This window comes from Protomyctophum bolini, assembly GCF_963924005.1.
Source record: "Protomyctophum bolini genome assembly, chromosome: 9".
Taxonomy (NCBI): domain Eukaryota; kingdom Metazoa; phylum Chordata; class Actinopteri; order Myctophiformes; family Myctophidae; genus Protomyctophum; species Protomyctophum bolini.
The window spans coordinates 6,905,844-6,922,172 of NC_137870.1; the positions used below are offsets into that span (position 1 = coordinate 6,905,844).

The 16,329-nt window shown below is 48.3% G+C and overlaps 1 protein-coding gene across 1 annotated transcript in view; it reads right to left on the bottom strand.

The window, feature by feature from the left end:
- Positions 1 to 742: 742 nt before the first annotated feature.
- Positions 743 to 16,329, bottom strand: part of npas1 (neuronal PAS domain protein 1) — a gene marked incomplete at both ends in the record, with an annotated part of 45,460 nt that continues 29,873 nt past the window's right edge. The window contains 8 exon segments of the mRNA XM_080771862.1: positions 743 to 1,950; positions 3,628 to 3,740; positions 8,427 to 8,574; positions 10,935 to 11,041; positions 11,456 to 11,658; positions 12,696 to 12,811; positions 14,625 to 14,658; positions 14,661 to 14,804. Of these exon segments, the coding sequence (XP_080627988.1) occupies positions 743 to 1,950; positions 3,628 to 3,740; positions 8,427 to 8,574; positions 10,935 to 11,041; positions 11,456 to 11,658; positions 12,696 to 12,811; positions 14,625 to 14,658; positions 14,661 to 14,804 (2,073 nt within the window).

Here is a 16,329-nt window from a genome sequence, read left to right on the forward strand (position 1 = left end):
TGAGATAATACTGCAATAACAAAACTCCCTTTCACCTTTTCAAACTCATCCCATCCCCTGGAGGGACTCTCTCTCTCTCTATCTCTCTCTCTCTCTCTGTCTCTCTCTCTCTCTCTCCACACACGTGGGATTAGCGGGGATGACGGAGAGGCTTGTTCGGGCGTGTTCTGTATGGTTCTGTTCTGGAGCTGCGAGGGGGTGTTCTGTATGGTTCTGTATGGTTCCGTTGGTTCTGCGGGGCGGTGTACCGTATGGTTCTGTTCCTATGTACATATATGGCTTCTCTGAGTGGAAGAGACACAGAAATCAACACGGCCACCGAGACAAAAGAACAGAGTTCATTATTGTTCTAGAGAGAGAGAGACAGACAGACAGAGAGAGAGAGAGAGAGAAAGAAAGAGAGAGAGAGGGGACACGTCTCCCGGGGGGACGGTGTCTGTCTGTCTGTCTGTCCACGCCTCCCTCCTCCCTCACAGTCGCTCCGTCACCTGTCCATGAAGGTCAGACATGACATATTTCTTAGACCTGTCACACATTTTAGATTGCTGTTTTTCAACTCCTCGTCCAATTATCATTGTCCTCAAGAGGCTCCACGTCTCCACGCTTGTCTCCCTGTTCTAATGTCTCTCTCTCTCTCTCTCTCCGTCTGTCATTGGGATCGGGTCCCTCGTTTTCCTCTGGTCGTTGCTCCTGCCCGGCGGCCCCCTCCCCTCCCCTCTCTCTCTCTCCTGTGGGGGTCTCCTCAGTCCTCCTCGGACCCCGCCGCCCCCCTCAGACCGTTCATACAGAAGGGGAGGCTGGAGGAGAAGGGGTTGTCCGAGGGGGAGAAGCCGCTGAAGGGCGGCAGGCCCGCCAGCCTCTGGAGGTGGGGGAAGAAGGCGGGGGGCGGCGGCGGCCCCTTGTGGTGGTCCACCGAGCGGCCCAGCTGCAGCCCCCCCACGCCGTCGTGTCCTCCTCCGACCACCGAGTGGTGGTGGTGGTGGGAGGGGGGCAGCTCGGGCGGCGCGTAGCGGATGGTGCTGGGCGCGTAGAGGCTCTGGGGCCCCTGGGGGCCGAAGGCCAGCGGGTGGAAGAGGACCCGGCCGGCCGCGCCGCCCGCCGCCAGCCTCTGGAGCAGCTCAAAGTCCGGACCGCCGGGCCCCACGCCTCCTCCTCCTCCTCCTCCGCCGCCGTTCCGGCTGCTGACGTGGCAGGACGTGGCCCTCGTCTCCTCGCGGGGCAGCGGGGACATGGCGGGGGACAGGGCCGGGGGGGACGGCGGGGTGAAGAGGCCCTTGGGGGGCGTGCTGGACGAGGAGGAGTCGGGCATGGTGGTGGGCGTGGCCGGGCTGTCGTTGCCGTTCAGGCTGCCGGAGGAGGGCGTGTGCGGGGCGTGCGAGGGCTGCGTCTGCGTGGTGTGCGAGGCGGTGGCGTGCGCCGAGGCGGGCGTCTGCGTGTGCGCTCCCCAGCCCCGCCCCCCGGGGGGCGGGGCCAGGGCCTCCTGCTCCGTCTTGATGCTGGACGGGCTCACCACGCTCTTCAGCTGCTGGATGACGGCCCGGCCGTTGTGGACCCGCAGCGCCCGCTGGTCCCTCCTGGCGGGGGACTCCCCCCCTCCTCCTCCTCCTCGCTTCCCCCCTCCGCCCCCTCCCTCTTCCTGCTTCACCCTCTCCCTCTCCTCCTCGCCCCCCTGGCCGCCGCCCCCCCACTCCCCCGCCCTCTCCTCGTCCTCCTCGCTGTCGCTGGCCAGCTCCGAGGAGGGGGCCGACGCGCTCTCCTCCGTCTGCCGGAACTCCTCCTCCAGGCGGCGCCGCGTCTCGGGGGGAACGCCCTCGGTGTCGCCGCCGGGCCTCAGCGGGCGCTTCCTCATCCTCTCGTCTGGCGGGACGGCGTTGACCGGGTGGTTGTATAACGTCTCTCGGCCTTTATTGGGCTCGCTGTCGCTTTTGCTCGCGGAGCCCTTCATGGAACCTGTGGGGGAAGAGGAGAGATGGCCGTGTGTTGGATGCATTTAGGAGGAAGAGGAGAGATGGATGGATGGATGGATGGAGGATGCGTTTAGAGCCAAACGGATTCTCTTCTTCAACCACGTGTCGTCCTTGTCGATGTGCGAGCCGAGTTTGAAGTTGTCCCGTACAGAATGTGCCCATGGTCAGATCTGTGGCTCTGGACAGAGCCATCGAATGGAAGAGTTACGACATTGAGGGGGCAGAAACCGAGCGCTCGAGCGCTGCTCATGGAGCCTGAAGAGGGACAAGCTTCATGGAGTTGGAAATGCATTGTTTTCAACGAGGGCGGCGCAAATAAGAGCTATTGTAAGCATGTAGTGCAACATGACAACTGTTTTAAAGTATTGTACAGTAACAACTAAAGTCTCTTTAATGTTTATGTCGTCTAAGATCATTAAAGGGCTGTTCCCTGAGTCCAATGCATTGCTGCCTATATACTTCCGGTCCAGGACTTGTCCCAGTTGGTTGTCCCCATTCTCTATGTCTATGTAGGAGAGCCGCCATTGGACTGAAGCCCCATGAAGTGAGCGCAGTTTGCGTAACTCTGTCTATATATATATATATATATACACTGTATGTGTGTGTGTGTGTGTGTGTGTGTGTGTGTGTTTCGTTTTTTCATGTCATGTGAAAGCAGGGAATCATAGCTTCATATTGGTTGTTCAGTTTGACTCACCCGTTTTGGAGATATGGGTTATAGAGTAATGGCTTGCAGAAAACAGCGAGTTGAGAAAACAGGCTTGAAAGGTTCACTTTTGTGGGTCTCTAACATTACACCTAGCTACATGTTTAAGCATTTATTTCATATTTACATGTCTTCTGTGGTCTCTAATATTACACCAAGCTACATGTTTCAGCATTTATTTCATATTTACATGTCTTCTGTGGTCTCTAATATTACACCTAGCTACATGTTTTAGCATTTATTTCATATTTACATGTCTTCTGTGGTCTCTAATATTACACCTAGCTACATGTTTCAGCATTTATTTCATATTTACTGTATAATTGACGTCACGTCAAGGCCAAGGCCCTTTCTATATGAGGAGGTGGGCAACAAGGCACAGGTGCTACTGAAGTGAAAGAGGCAACAGTGTGTTGACTGTATCCGTAACATGAGAACAAATAAATATCAGTTAATTCAAAACGAAGAAGTTCTGAAGTTCTTTGTTTTTATTATTATACACGTCTAAACTAGATCTCGCTTTCAGTAACCAGCCAGCGGTGTCAGTTTCGGGACCGACACTACATTTACAATTTTACATTGAAAGCTCTGACACTTATTTCAGACGTGCTCAGCTAGTTGCTAGTCTGCCTGTGCTATTAACTCATTACAAATAAACCAGTTTTTCTCCTCTTCTGAACAGTTAGTCGGTCTTGTATCAAAAAGAGTCACATATATTATAATGGCTTAAACGTTAAGCAGAGGTTTTGCACGGCGAGGTGACGGTGGGCGGGGTCCTTTACCGCGGCCCTGTGTGGGCGTGTTTCGCAGGGCGAGGTGACAGTGGGCGTGGTCCTTACCGCGGCCCTGAGTGGGCGTGTTTCGCAGGGCGAGGTGACAGTGGGCGGGGCCCTTTACCGCGGCCCTGAGTGGGCGTGTTTCGCACGGCGAGGTGACAGTGGACGGGGTCCTTACCTCGGCCCTGAGTGGACGGGTTGGAGGGGGAGGAGCTGGCGCGGAGCCGCTCCGCTCTCAGGCCCTCTGGGAGTTGCAGCAGGTCCAGAGGCGTGTCGGGCAGCTCCGTCCGACTGCAACACCGGAAGGAAGACAGAGAGAGAGATCAGTGACGTAGATTCATGTCAAGGACCCCCAAATCCACATTTGGCCGCGGACCCCCGTTTGTAAACATATGCCCACTATAGGGGCTCCGCATAGGAGAAGATTCTCACGGCTCTAGCAGTGATTCTCAACCATTTTCATTTCAGGGTTCTAATCTGTATTCATTTTAAAGTGCACTGTTGCACTCTGTATTAGTTTTTAATCTGTGTAAAGCACTTTGAATTGCCGTGTGTATGAAAGGCGCTATATAAATACAATGTCCTTGCCTTGCAGGCCACTTTCTTCCTAGATTACTCTGGTTCCTCAGTGCAGTCTATGGACCATAATATGCAGACTGCAGCCATTTTACCATATAAGTTAATGGCAAGGTGCTAACAAGGTGCAACTTCCCAACCATGATACTGACCATGATACCGACACCATCAATATTATATGAGGATTTTGACAGTTTGACTGCAGTGTTCATGAGAAAAGTCTGGGACGCACTTAAATATATTAAACCGATGTCCTCCCAAGAGCATCTCAAAAAAGAAAACTCCTCCCAGTGCCCCCCAAACGTCTCTGTATGCCCTCTGGGTACGAGCTTTTCAAAAAGCTCGTAGCTATATGAGCTTGTAGATCTGCTATTTTTCAATAGCTAAAAGTATAACATAATGCTTAAAACACCAACAGGGGTTCCCTTCCCGCTCTTCCCGCCCCCAAAATGGGTTAAGTGGTCAGCGATGAAGCCTCCCTGACGCCATGGGGTCAAAATGTTCACCTCTGACACTAGTTATATTATAATATACATAATACAGAATATACACTGTACATATTGGTGGAAATAATGTTTTACTCAGTTTAATAAGTAGCTCTAAAACAAAGGATCAGCCCAACTCTTTGTCTATATTAGACTCCACCCAATAGTACGCCCCCGAACAAATAAAAAAAACAGCCCTTAACACACACGAAAAAACACAGACTCGAACACAACCTGATAACACACACACACACACACACACACACACACACACACACACACACACACACACACACACACACACACACACACACACACACACACACCACACTCTACTGCCCCCAGCAGCCCCCCCCCCCCAACACGGAAGAGGCAGTTGGATCAGTTAATGAGCTCTTATAATTGCAGCACTAATTAACTAAAACACCATTCAGCCCCCAAAATTCTGACATCCATTTGTAGTAATTACATAGCTTCAGTCCAATTAGTATTGAAATGCAGCCCACTCCTCTTGTTTTTATCCAACACCTCTCCCGCGTGCACTGTGTGCACGCTTCCATATCACGCTGTGTGTTTGTTTGTGTGTGTGTGTGTGTGTGTGTGTGTGTGTGTGTGTGTGTGTGTGTGTGTGTGTGTGTGTGTGTGCGCGTGCGTGCTTGTTACACGGTTGTTATTGTGTCTGCATAGTGAAAGAACAAAGCTGTGCATGTAATCCACCCAGAGAGAACAAAGCGAGCCATTAATACCAGACTAAGACTATTACACACTTAATTATGAGACGCTCCACCAAACTCTGTTCTTTTAGTCAAAGTTGAACCACTTAAATCCGTTTAGACCCAAGAACAGATTCTACTAATGTCTTCTAAATCCTGATTTTTTTTAAAACCCTATGTTTCTATATCAGTGGTTCTCTCTTTTATAAGTTGCGGTCGCAATAAAACACAATAAACCCTATGGCTTATTTCTGCCCCTCTCAAAACACAACAACTACCCCAATATAAAAGCAGCAACATATAATAACATACAGAACACAATACAATTAACTCAACCGCCCGCCGACAACGCCATCTGGTGGCTGAATCGATTGCCACGATTGCCAGCTTCGTGCCAATTAACTTCAACGTTATAACCGTCTTATTTTTAAAGCCGTTTCTCTCGGAAAAAAAGGGAAACAGGAAGTGTAAAATCGCATGTAACAGTAATGTAAATGTAACCCTGCGAATGATATTTAATTCACCCAAAGCATACATTTTGTCACCGCCGATCATATATCGTTTATAGAAAAGAGACACAAATCGAGCTCGTTTTGATCCAAAACGCAGCCTGGAGGAACAATCCCAGATATTAGGACTCTAAAAACTCCGTTCCCAGTCCAGAGGTTCTCCACGTTTTAGGCTGGGGACCCCCCGGAAATGTCTCTGGAGGTCACCAGGTCGTTCCGTTCACCGTTCACAAGTTTATCATCTAGTACAAGGGTGGGCAACTGGCGGCCCGGGCGCCCACCTTCACTTAATGTGGCCCGCATGTTAATATCAGAATACTGTCTGATATAGTATTGATTTCAGCTGTTACAATTCCAAACCCGCTTTAATTACTTCAAGACTAGTATTAAAATGTTAGATCTTTTTGTGTCCAACGTAGTTATGTTAACAGTTCATAAAGTTAACATAACTATAACTAAATGCATTTTAAATTAATTAAAATTTTTACTTTTTCCGATTAAAAAATAGCAAATTATTTAGGTTTTCAAGTCAAATATAGCAAAACATTTTCCACGGACCACCAGTGGTCCACGGCCCACCTGTTGAACACCCGTGGAGTAAAGCAAACAGCAGCAGCATTACAATTAAATTATAATATGCATTGCCATCTGTCATTGTTTGCCAAACGATCGTCCATTATGAAAATGAATAGGGATGCTGGGATTAATGTGGGGTAATTGAGGTCTCACGAGACATCGTCATTATTGTTATATGTATTATTAATTACACATAACTGTTCTGTGTGTGTGTGTGTAATGATCTGTACTCTTTACGTCGATGCGGTCAGAACAATAGTGTGAACCAACATGGAGGTGGACCTGACCGGTGGCATACAGTACCATACAGTACATACAAATGGACGACACCAACTTGTCGGACCGCCGCGGCGGTGAGCGAACAAACACACAAATATACACAGCTGTGCGTTTGACCAGAACGGGACGAGCTCTGAGCTCTGTCAGCATGCTTCTCTCCACAGGGGAGGACTCTGCATGCGTCACGCATGCGCACACACACACACACACACACACACACACACACACACACACACACACACACGAGCGCGCACGCACGGACGCACGCACACACACAGGTCACGGCGGTCAGTAGATGATTGGCTTAGGAATGCAACAACAATAAAAAATAAATATCCATGAATTAAAGTCTCCATGGGGAGTAATCGATTTATAAAAAAAATGAATGTTTTGGGGTGAACTATAAACCCTTTAATGTTGTCGTAATGCGTACAATGGGAGAAAATCACTATAGGGCGAGCATGCACCTGTCCTGCACGCAGCACGCAGGTGTGTGTGTGGGTTATGTAGGTCACAGAGCCGGCCTGTGCTGGCTGCCACTGCCTCACGGTTCCACTGACCAGGGACTGACCAGGGAGGGACGTGCAGAGAATGCTAGAGAGAGGAAGGGGCTGAAATTCTCTCTTATTGGCCCAAATTTGCAAAAAATAGTGGAATCTACAAGCTCTCAACGTGACGCAGCTATTGTCGGGGCGTGACCCCCCGCTATTAATTTCAATGGAAGTTGCTCAGTGGCGTTTTGAAGCACCCGGCAAACTGCCGGAAGTATGATTATAACTCAATGGCTCGAGCGAGCGGAAGTTTAGCCTAGCCCTTACGCTGCAATTCCACAGCAGGTAGTGGCGGCTTCAATGTTGGATAGCCTTACATGGGGTCTTGGAGCAAGCGCTGGAGAATATTGGTTCACCGATCAGAAGCCCCTCTGATCTGATAGCCGCCTCCCCTCCCCTCACGTCAAAACAGTTCTCAATGTTTACATCTTATACTTGACGAGAATACATGTGGACATATCCTTATGGAACCAGGGAGAGGGGGAAAACACCACGAGAGTGACCAGTCAAACATGTGTTCTCTCCGCAGTAAATACATAATCTGTCTGTACTCTGTATGCGATCTGACCATTATTATTTTGATTACACTGTCAGGTAGAGAGCAGAGCAGAGCATACATGTGTTTGGGAATGTTGCTGAAGGTTATGTTATTTTGTCATCTGACACCCAAATCCAAAGCCGTACAGCGTGTATTTAATTATTTGATATCTCCGACAGTCAACGCACTGCAAGGCTACAATGGAAGCATAATTCTGACGGCCCGCGGTGGAATGGACAAGTTAAAAACGGACAAGGCAGACCCATTACTGTTGTGGATCAAGGTTATGTTATTTTGTTATCCGACACCCAAACCATTCAGTGTTTATTTAATGTTATATCTACAACGCTATATGATCTCCACAGTGAGGCTGGAAAATATAGCCTAGCAGCCTACTACTATATAGCCTACTACTAGCCTACTAGCAGGCAGAAAAATGACAACCAGAACAACCCGCCACTCTGAGTTCTGAGTGGCCTTCTTATACACAGCTTAAGACTCACCTTTTTACTCTTGCTTTTAGTTGAGTTTTAAAATATCTGTCCTTATCTTTGTGCCACTGCGTTATTGTCCTATTGTTTTAACAGCATTCCTGTTCTAACGCTGTTTTGTTTTGCTTTTGTTTTTATTACCTTTTCTGCTCTCTAAAGCACTTTGAGCTACATTTATGTATGAAAGGTGCTATATAAATAAAGTGTATTATTATTATTATTATTATAATTATTATTATTATACGGTGCGTGGACTGACCTCACGACGTAGTTGACCCAGATGACGTTGCGCTCGTGTGGGGCTTTGTGGTTGATGGAGACGGTGGCGCAGGACTGGATCCACAGGTAGCCGCCTCTCCTCTGGAGCCAGCGGTAGTAACCGGTCACCACCTGGCCCTTCCTCAGCACTGCACGGTGAGGGGTGGGGATTGGGTGGCGGGTGGGGTGGGGGGCGGGATGGGGGGCGGGAGGGGTGGGACGGGGGGGTGTTCGGGGCGGGAGGGGTTTGACGGGGGGGCGGACAGGGAGACAAGAAGCAGAGCAAAAGGGGAGAGAAGAAGAAGAGGCATAATAAGAGAGTAGCAAAAAATAGCTGTAGATCTGCTTTTTTTCCATCGTGAAAATGTGTGCAAAAATGCAAATATTTCAATATATATTATTTTCACTACAGCGAACGTTTTTTTGTCAAGAGTCAAGAGTATGTATGACATCACATACACGTTTCACAGAAAGAGAATATGGCTCTTTGTTTTTCTTTACATTTTCTCCCACAACTCCTTTCCCAATGCTCCCCGCCCACGCACCATCTTACCCCACGAGGCCAGACATACAAACAACATACTGTACACACGGGTGTAAAACCAAAAGATTGAGTACATAACTAAGATACACACAACATATATACAGGTATAAAACCAATAGGTTGAACAGCATATTTTCAGATGGGGGTCGGCGGGCCAATTAAAAAAACATTTTCGGGGTCCTTGACATGAAATAGTTTGAGAACCACTGACTGACATACAGTAGAAACTTAGGTTGTTCAGGAAACTGTCATGATTTAGAAGACATTGATGGATTGGGCGGGTGGGGGGGGGGAGCAGGGTGTGTGGGGAGGTGGGAGGGGGACACGGAGAACATACTTTAAGAAGGAGAGCAAAAGGGGAGAAGCGACATAAGAGAGTGGGACGGGTGAAGAGGAGGGGGGGGGGGCGGGGGGAGGTGGTGCATTCTGTCGCAGTTCAAGACGATGACAGCAGAGGGTGCTAATTATCACAGCAACTCAGTGACATGTTTTCAACCAAAGCTTTGTCCTTTTGGCTCAATAAACCTGCACGTCAGCACGCACGCACGTGCACACACACGCACGCACACACGCGCACACACGCACACACACACACACACACACACACACACACACTCTGTGACTGTATGAATATAGGCCTTTAACAGAGACCAGGGTGGACTCAGGGTCTTTGTGGCTCTGTGACTGTATGAATATAGGCCTTTAACAGAGACCAGGGTGGACTCAGGGTCTTCGTGGCTCTGTGACTGTATGAATCTAGGCCCTTAACAGAGACCAGGGTGGACTCACGGTCTTCGTGGATCTGTGACTGTATGAATATAGGCCTTTAACAGAGACCAGGGTGGACTCAGGGTCTTCGTGGCTCTGTGACTGTATGAATATAGGCCTTTAACAGAGACCAGGGTTGACTCAGGGTCTTCGTGGCTCTGTGACTGTATGAATATAGGCCTTTAACAGAGACCAGGGTGGACTCACGGTCTTCGTGGCTCTGTGACTGTATGAATCTAGGCCCTTAACAGAGACCAGGGTGGACTCAGGGTCTTCGTGGCTCTGTGACTGTATGAATATAGGCCTTTAACAGAGACGAGGGTGGACTCAGGGTCTTCGTGGCTTTGTGACTATGAATATAGGCCTTTAACAGAGACCAGGGTGGACTCAGGGTCTTCGTGGCTCTGTGACTGTATGAATATAGGCCTTTAACAGAGACCAGGGTGGACTCAGGGTCTTCGTGGCTCTGTGACTGTATGAATATAGGCCTTTAAGAGAGACCAGGGTGGACTCAGGGTCTTCGTGGCTCTGTGACTGTATGAATATAGGCCTTTAACAGAGACCAGGGTGGACTCACGGTCTTCCTGGCTCTGTGACTGTATGAATATAGGCCTTTAACAGAGACCAGGGTGGACTCACGGTCTTCGTGGCTCTGTGACTGTATGAATATAGGCCTTTAACAGAGACCAGGGTGGACTCACGGTCTTCGTGGCTCTGTGACTGTATGAATATAGGCCTTTAACAGAGACCAGGGTGGACTCAGGGTCTTCGTGGCTCTGTGACTGTATGAATATAGGCCTTTAACAGAGACCAAGGTGGACTCACGGTCTTCCTGGCTCTGTGACTGTATGAATATAGGCCTTTAACAGAGACCAGGGTGGACTCACGGTCTTCGTGGCTCTGTGACTGTATGAATATAGGCCTTTAACAGAGACCAGGGTGGACTCACGGTCTTCGTGGCTCTGTGACTGTATGAATATAGGCCTTTAACAGAGACCAGGGTGGACTCAGGGTCTTCGTGGCTCTGTGACTGTATGAATATAGGCCTTTAACAGAGACCAGGGTGGACTCACGGTCTTCGTGGCTCTGTGACTGTATGAATATAGGCCTTTAACAGAGACCAGGGTGGACTCACGGTCTTCGTGGCTCTGTGACTGTATGAATATAGGCCTTTAACAGAGACCAGGGTGGACTCACGGTCTTCGTGGCTCTGTCGGAGGTTGTCCAGGTCCTCTACGTAAACAAAGTGGTAACAGGTGTGCCCCACCACCTCGGCTGGGGTCAGGTCCATGTACTCCGAGATCCTGCAACACACGGAAAGTAATCATGTACTTTGAGACCCATCTTAGATCACATATCCGGTGGTCATATTATGCACTTAATTAACAAGATGATATCATGACAATAATGAGCCCTTCACTAAGTCCCTCCCCCAACCCATCCTCGTCCAATAGGCACGTTAGCAGCGACGAAAGCTTGACCTGCATAGCAACCGTTGCTAAACTATTTTGATTGGCATGATTGGACAATCGCTTTTTTTTGGTGAAGTGGCTAATTGTGTTTCAAGTGAACTTTTAAAGGGTGGCTTCCACGCGTGTTCATGCCTACAGCACACACACACACACACACACACACACACACACACACACACTGTAGAAGACATTTTTAGAATCTGATCTCATGGGTCAAAAATACATTGAAAAAGCATCAAACTGTACCTGTTCTCACAGTACGTGACCTGCAGGTCCATGTTGACCCTGAAGACAAACATCTGGCTCTCCATGCGGACCTCGTTGAGGGTGGAGGGCGGCAGCGTGTGGGCCAGCGCCACCAGGCCCATGGGCCGGCGCACCGCGCGGTGCCCGGCGCTGCCCGGGACCAGGGCGGGGCGGCAGCGGATCCGACCCGTCACGTGGATGACCTGTCCAGTGGGAGAAGACGGAGAGAGGAGGACCTTAAGACTGGACCTTAACCAGACCGTACCGGTACCGTACAGCAGTGGTCAGCCGTCACGCCCTGATTACACCCTGAGGTTTCTTTTAATCGTGGAGAAAATAAAACTTTTTTTTTTTTAATATAAATCTTCTCTTACGGGCAGTGGTGGGGGAAAAAGTATACTCAGTTGTTTTACTTAAGTAGAAGTATCAATACTGCATTATGTAGAAATGCTCTGTTACAAGTAAATCATTCTAAATGTACTTGAGTAAAAGTACAAAAGTATTGGCATCGAAATGTACTTGTGCCAATAATGTGCCAATGTGTCGCGAACGCATCGTGAGTTTGTAGATCGGCTATTTTCAAATGGCCGAAATGTATCTACACAGTAGGGTTGAAGTGGTTTTGTAATAATAATCAAAAATCTACAAAGTAACTATAAAGTAACATAAAGTTTTCAAATAAATGTAGTGGAGTAGAAGTAAAAGTACTGATCGAAATCGAAAATACTCAAGTAAAGAAAACATACCTCAAAATTGTACTTAAGTAAATGTACCACTATAGTTACTTTGCACCACTGATTATTAATTATACAAATCTTCTCTGATGGGGTCTGAGAGTTAAATTAAGATTGATATATATACCGTAAATGAGATAGAATCAGATAGAAATGCCATTAAATGGGGGTCCGTAGCCTAATGCATGTCAAACTGGGGGTCCTTGAAATTAAACGGGTTGAGAATCACTAATAGAGCCGCAGAAATCTTCTCTTATGGGGGTCCCTGAATGGCATATCTCTTCAAATGGGGGGGCATGAAAAAGGTTTGGGAACCACTGATCTACAGACTCCACATCTTGGAGGAACCACTGATCTACAGACTCCACGTCTTGGAGGACCACTGCCGTACGGGACCGCGTGGCGTTTCCTGCCTCCGGGGGCCAACGGGGTTCTATACGTCTGTTTTTCTCAGTATTATATTTGGGTCATCACCAGCTCACTCAATCGTGTGTACACACTCGTACTTTGTATCCAGAAGACTTGACGTGGAGACCTCGCTTGGTGAGCGTCGACTTCATGCGGATGAAGAACCCGCGGTCCGGCGGCTCGTCCCCTAGCGGGTGTGGACTCGACGGCCCCGCTGAGGAGAGAGAGAGAGAGAGGGCGAGATAAAAGGGGGAGGGGTCCAGATAAAAGGGGGAGGGGTCGAGATAAAAGGGGGAGGGGAGATAAGGAAAGAAAATGCACCACCTTGACTTGGTTGGACAGAAGCGATACCACTATAACCTTGATGAATAAAGTTATGTATGTTAATGTTACTATAGCCCTTACCCGTTGTGAGACGGGCGCAGTACCCCCCTTGCTGCCTTCTGTTGTTCTTTTTTTCCTTCCACCCAGCAAAGAGCCAAGATCACTCGTCTTTTCTCGTGTGTTATCGATGTAATTAATATATGTGACCCACGCGATGTACAGACTGCTTGACTAGGCATGTAAACATTACATAATTGTATTAATGTTTAAGTGTAATGATGTTATTGACCGGATTGTCCGTAGTCCTCCAGCCGTCATAGCTTACATTTACTAATATTATAAGCTAACCGCATTACTAAAGCCAATGTATTGCGGTAAATGCGGCATGTCCGCGGTAAATTACTTATACAAGTGAGTCGCGTTATATTTACCTAAATTACCAGCCAAAGTACATTCCAAATAAACAATTATTAGCCACGTTATGTTGTTATATCAGTTTAATTAATAAAAAACATTGCATTTCTTTGTCCCAACTTGCAAGTACATGAACCACGTGACCGGGTTGTTTTCTGCCCCCTCAATATCGCAACCCAAATATTTTATAAGATGGCTCTCCGCATCATAAGTGCATAATACTTGTTTATTTGGAGTGAACATGACAATGACGAGTAAATAAATATTAACACGACTCCCGTCGATACGTTATTTAGCCTGGACATTTCCGCATTTAGCTGAAAACGGGCTTAGTAGCCTACTATTATATTTGATTGATTGTGCCAAAGAATCGCGTCGGGTCAAACCGGCCATGCAAACGAAAAAGTTTGGGAGCTGATAAAACACTTTCCGACTTTGTTTTACGTTTGGGTAGACTAGAATTGCGTGTGTGGGGGGGGGGGGGGGGAACTCTGCAGATGTATTTATTTTCCCCAGATGGTCTAAAAATGAGTTATTTGACCAACGTATTACCAATCTTGTACACCATTGCTCACGAAAGCAACACCCTTGATCAAGCAGCCTAGTTCACGTACATGACGAAATACGACATTAGAGTTATATATTGTCATTTTTATATAGAGGGGGAAACATTATAGGCTACGCGTGTTATCGATGTAATTAATATATATTTGATTGATTGTGCCAAATAATCGCCTAGTGAGCTAGCTGTCTGTGTGGTGTGTGTTCTTTTTTAAATCATAACTCGCTCATTTTTTGCTCATTTAAAAAAAATACCATGTTTGTAAACTACGAAATTCGGGCTTTCATTTGGTATATAGATGGGTTGTGTAGGCCCTCTCTACGAAACGATATCAAGTGAAAAGGAAATGTCGGGGGAATCGGTTTATAAAAGACACCATTATCAAGCAGCGCAATGAAAAAGGCGAGTGGGGGAGAAAGGGGGACGGCGGTCGATTGTGCCGATAATAGCCAGACTGAGTAGGAGATATATGCCTAAAATCATATTTACAAAACGTTTCAAATGGAGAAAAAAAACAGAGATGATTTCAATCGAATATTTAGACAAAGTCATGCAAGGGGAACTTTCTCTGGACTCCATGGGCTAAGAAAATAAACTTTAAAATCTCAAATCCGGTCAGAACGGCTGCTCCGACATCGTAGTGTTAATGAGTATACCCATGTCGTCCCCGCCCCCCAACACCCCCCCCCCCCCCCCCCCCCCCCCCCCCCCCCCCTAATGAGCATACCCGGTTCGGGGGTCCCGGCCAGGGACGAGGCGGAGTGGGCGAGCTGGAGGCGTGGCTCTCGGGCGCCACGTGACAGCCGGCCTCGGCCCGGAGGTGTGGCCTGATGCCCAGACGCTCCGCCATCTCCACGTGGTCCGCGGGGTGGATGTAGTCGAACACGCTGCTGCCCGTCAGCTCCACCTGGACGCACGCACACACACACACACAACAAAACACACACACACACACACAAAACACACGCACGCACGCACGCACACACACACACACACAACACACACACACACACAACACACACACACGCACGTACGCACACACGCACACAGGTAAGCGGCGCACACGACTGACGACTCGCACAACAGCGCACGGGAAGAAATCAATACGCGTTATGACAGGAAAATGAAAGCTCTGCTCTGGGTTACAACTGAACAAGGAGTGTGGGGGTTGTCAGACATCACACGCACGCACGCACACGCACACACACACACACACACACACACACACACACACACACACACACAACACACACACACACACACACACACACACACACACACACACACACACACACACACACACACACAACACACACACACACACACACACACACACACACACACATCACACCTAAGTGCTCTCTCACAGGGAGAGGGACTATACAGTAATACACGAATAAAACCAGGAGGAGATCAAATCAATTGTATCTGCTGATTAAAAACTGAAGTGTCTCCAAAGGTCACATCACTATTCTTCTGATACCCTTGCAGATACCCCGCCCCACACGCACCACGCACACACACGCACGCACACTACAGACACACACACACACACACAGACACACACACACACACACACACGCCCACACACACACACACACACACCACACACACCCACACACACACACAGCCCTGCTCATTTACTCATGTACGGCCTGCAGACAGACAGTTGAAGTGCTCATAGTGTGTGTATGTCTCTATATACGATGCTATCATTATAATGCATCACACCGCCGCTTCTCTCTCTCTCTCTCTCTCTCTCTCTCTGTGTATCTCGCTCTCTCTCTCTCTCTCTCTCTCTCTCTCTCTCTCTCTCTTCGCTCTCTCTCTCGCTCTCCAATCATTTAACCATTCTGAACGGGAACCCATTTTGGTGTCAGCATCATGTTATGCTTTAGCTATTGAAAAATAGCAGATCTACAAGCTCATAGCGCGCCACCGAGTGGCGCGCTACGAGCTTGTAGGTCTGCTATTTTTTGAAAAATCGAAGAACGACTGACATTTTTTAGAATCTGATCTCAGGTCAGAATGGGTTAATCGGACCAGTGTGTGTCCAGTGGGAAACCTGGTATGAATCTGATCTCAGGTCAGAATGGGTTAAAGGCAATAATGCTCTTGCATGGCATCCATAAATGCAGCATAATATCTCAGAAGCTCTGATTCCATCTATAGCTGTACCGATGTGTGAGCGAGTATGTATATGAGTGCATGCCTGTGTGCGTGCGTGCGTGCGTGTGTGTGTGCGTGTGTGTGTGTGTGTGTGTGTGCGTGTGTGTGTGTGTGTGCGTGCGTGCCAATTCCATTCCATCTGATAAAGCCATGGCAGCAGCCTCACACCCTTGTCCTGTAGGACACAGCCATTTATTAGCGGATTAGAGCCATTTACTGCAGGCTTTATGGAGGCTCCAGCAGGCCCTCAAGGACATCACGGA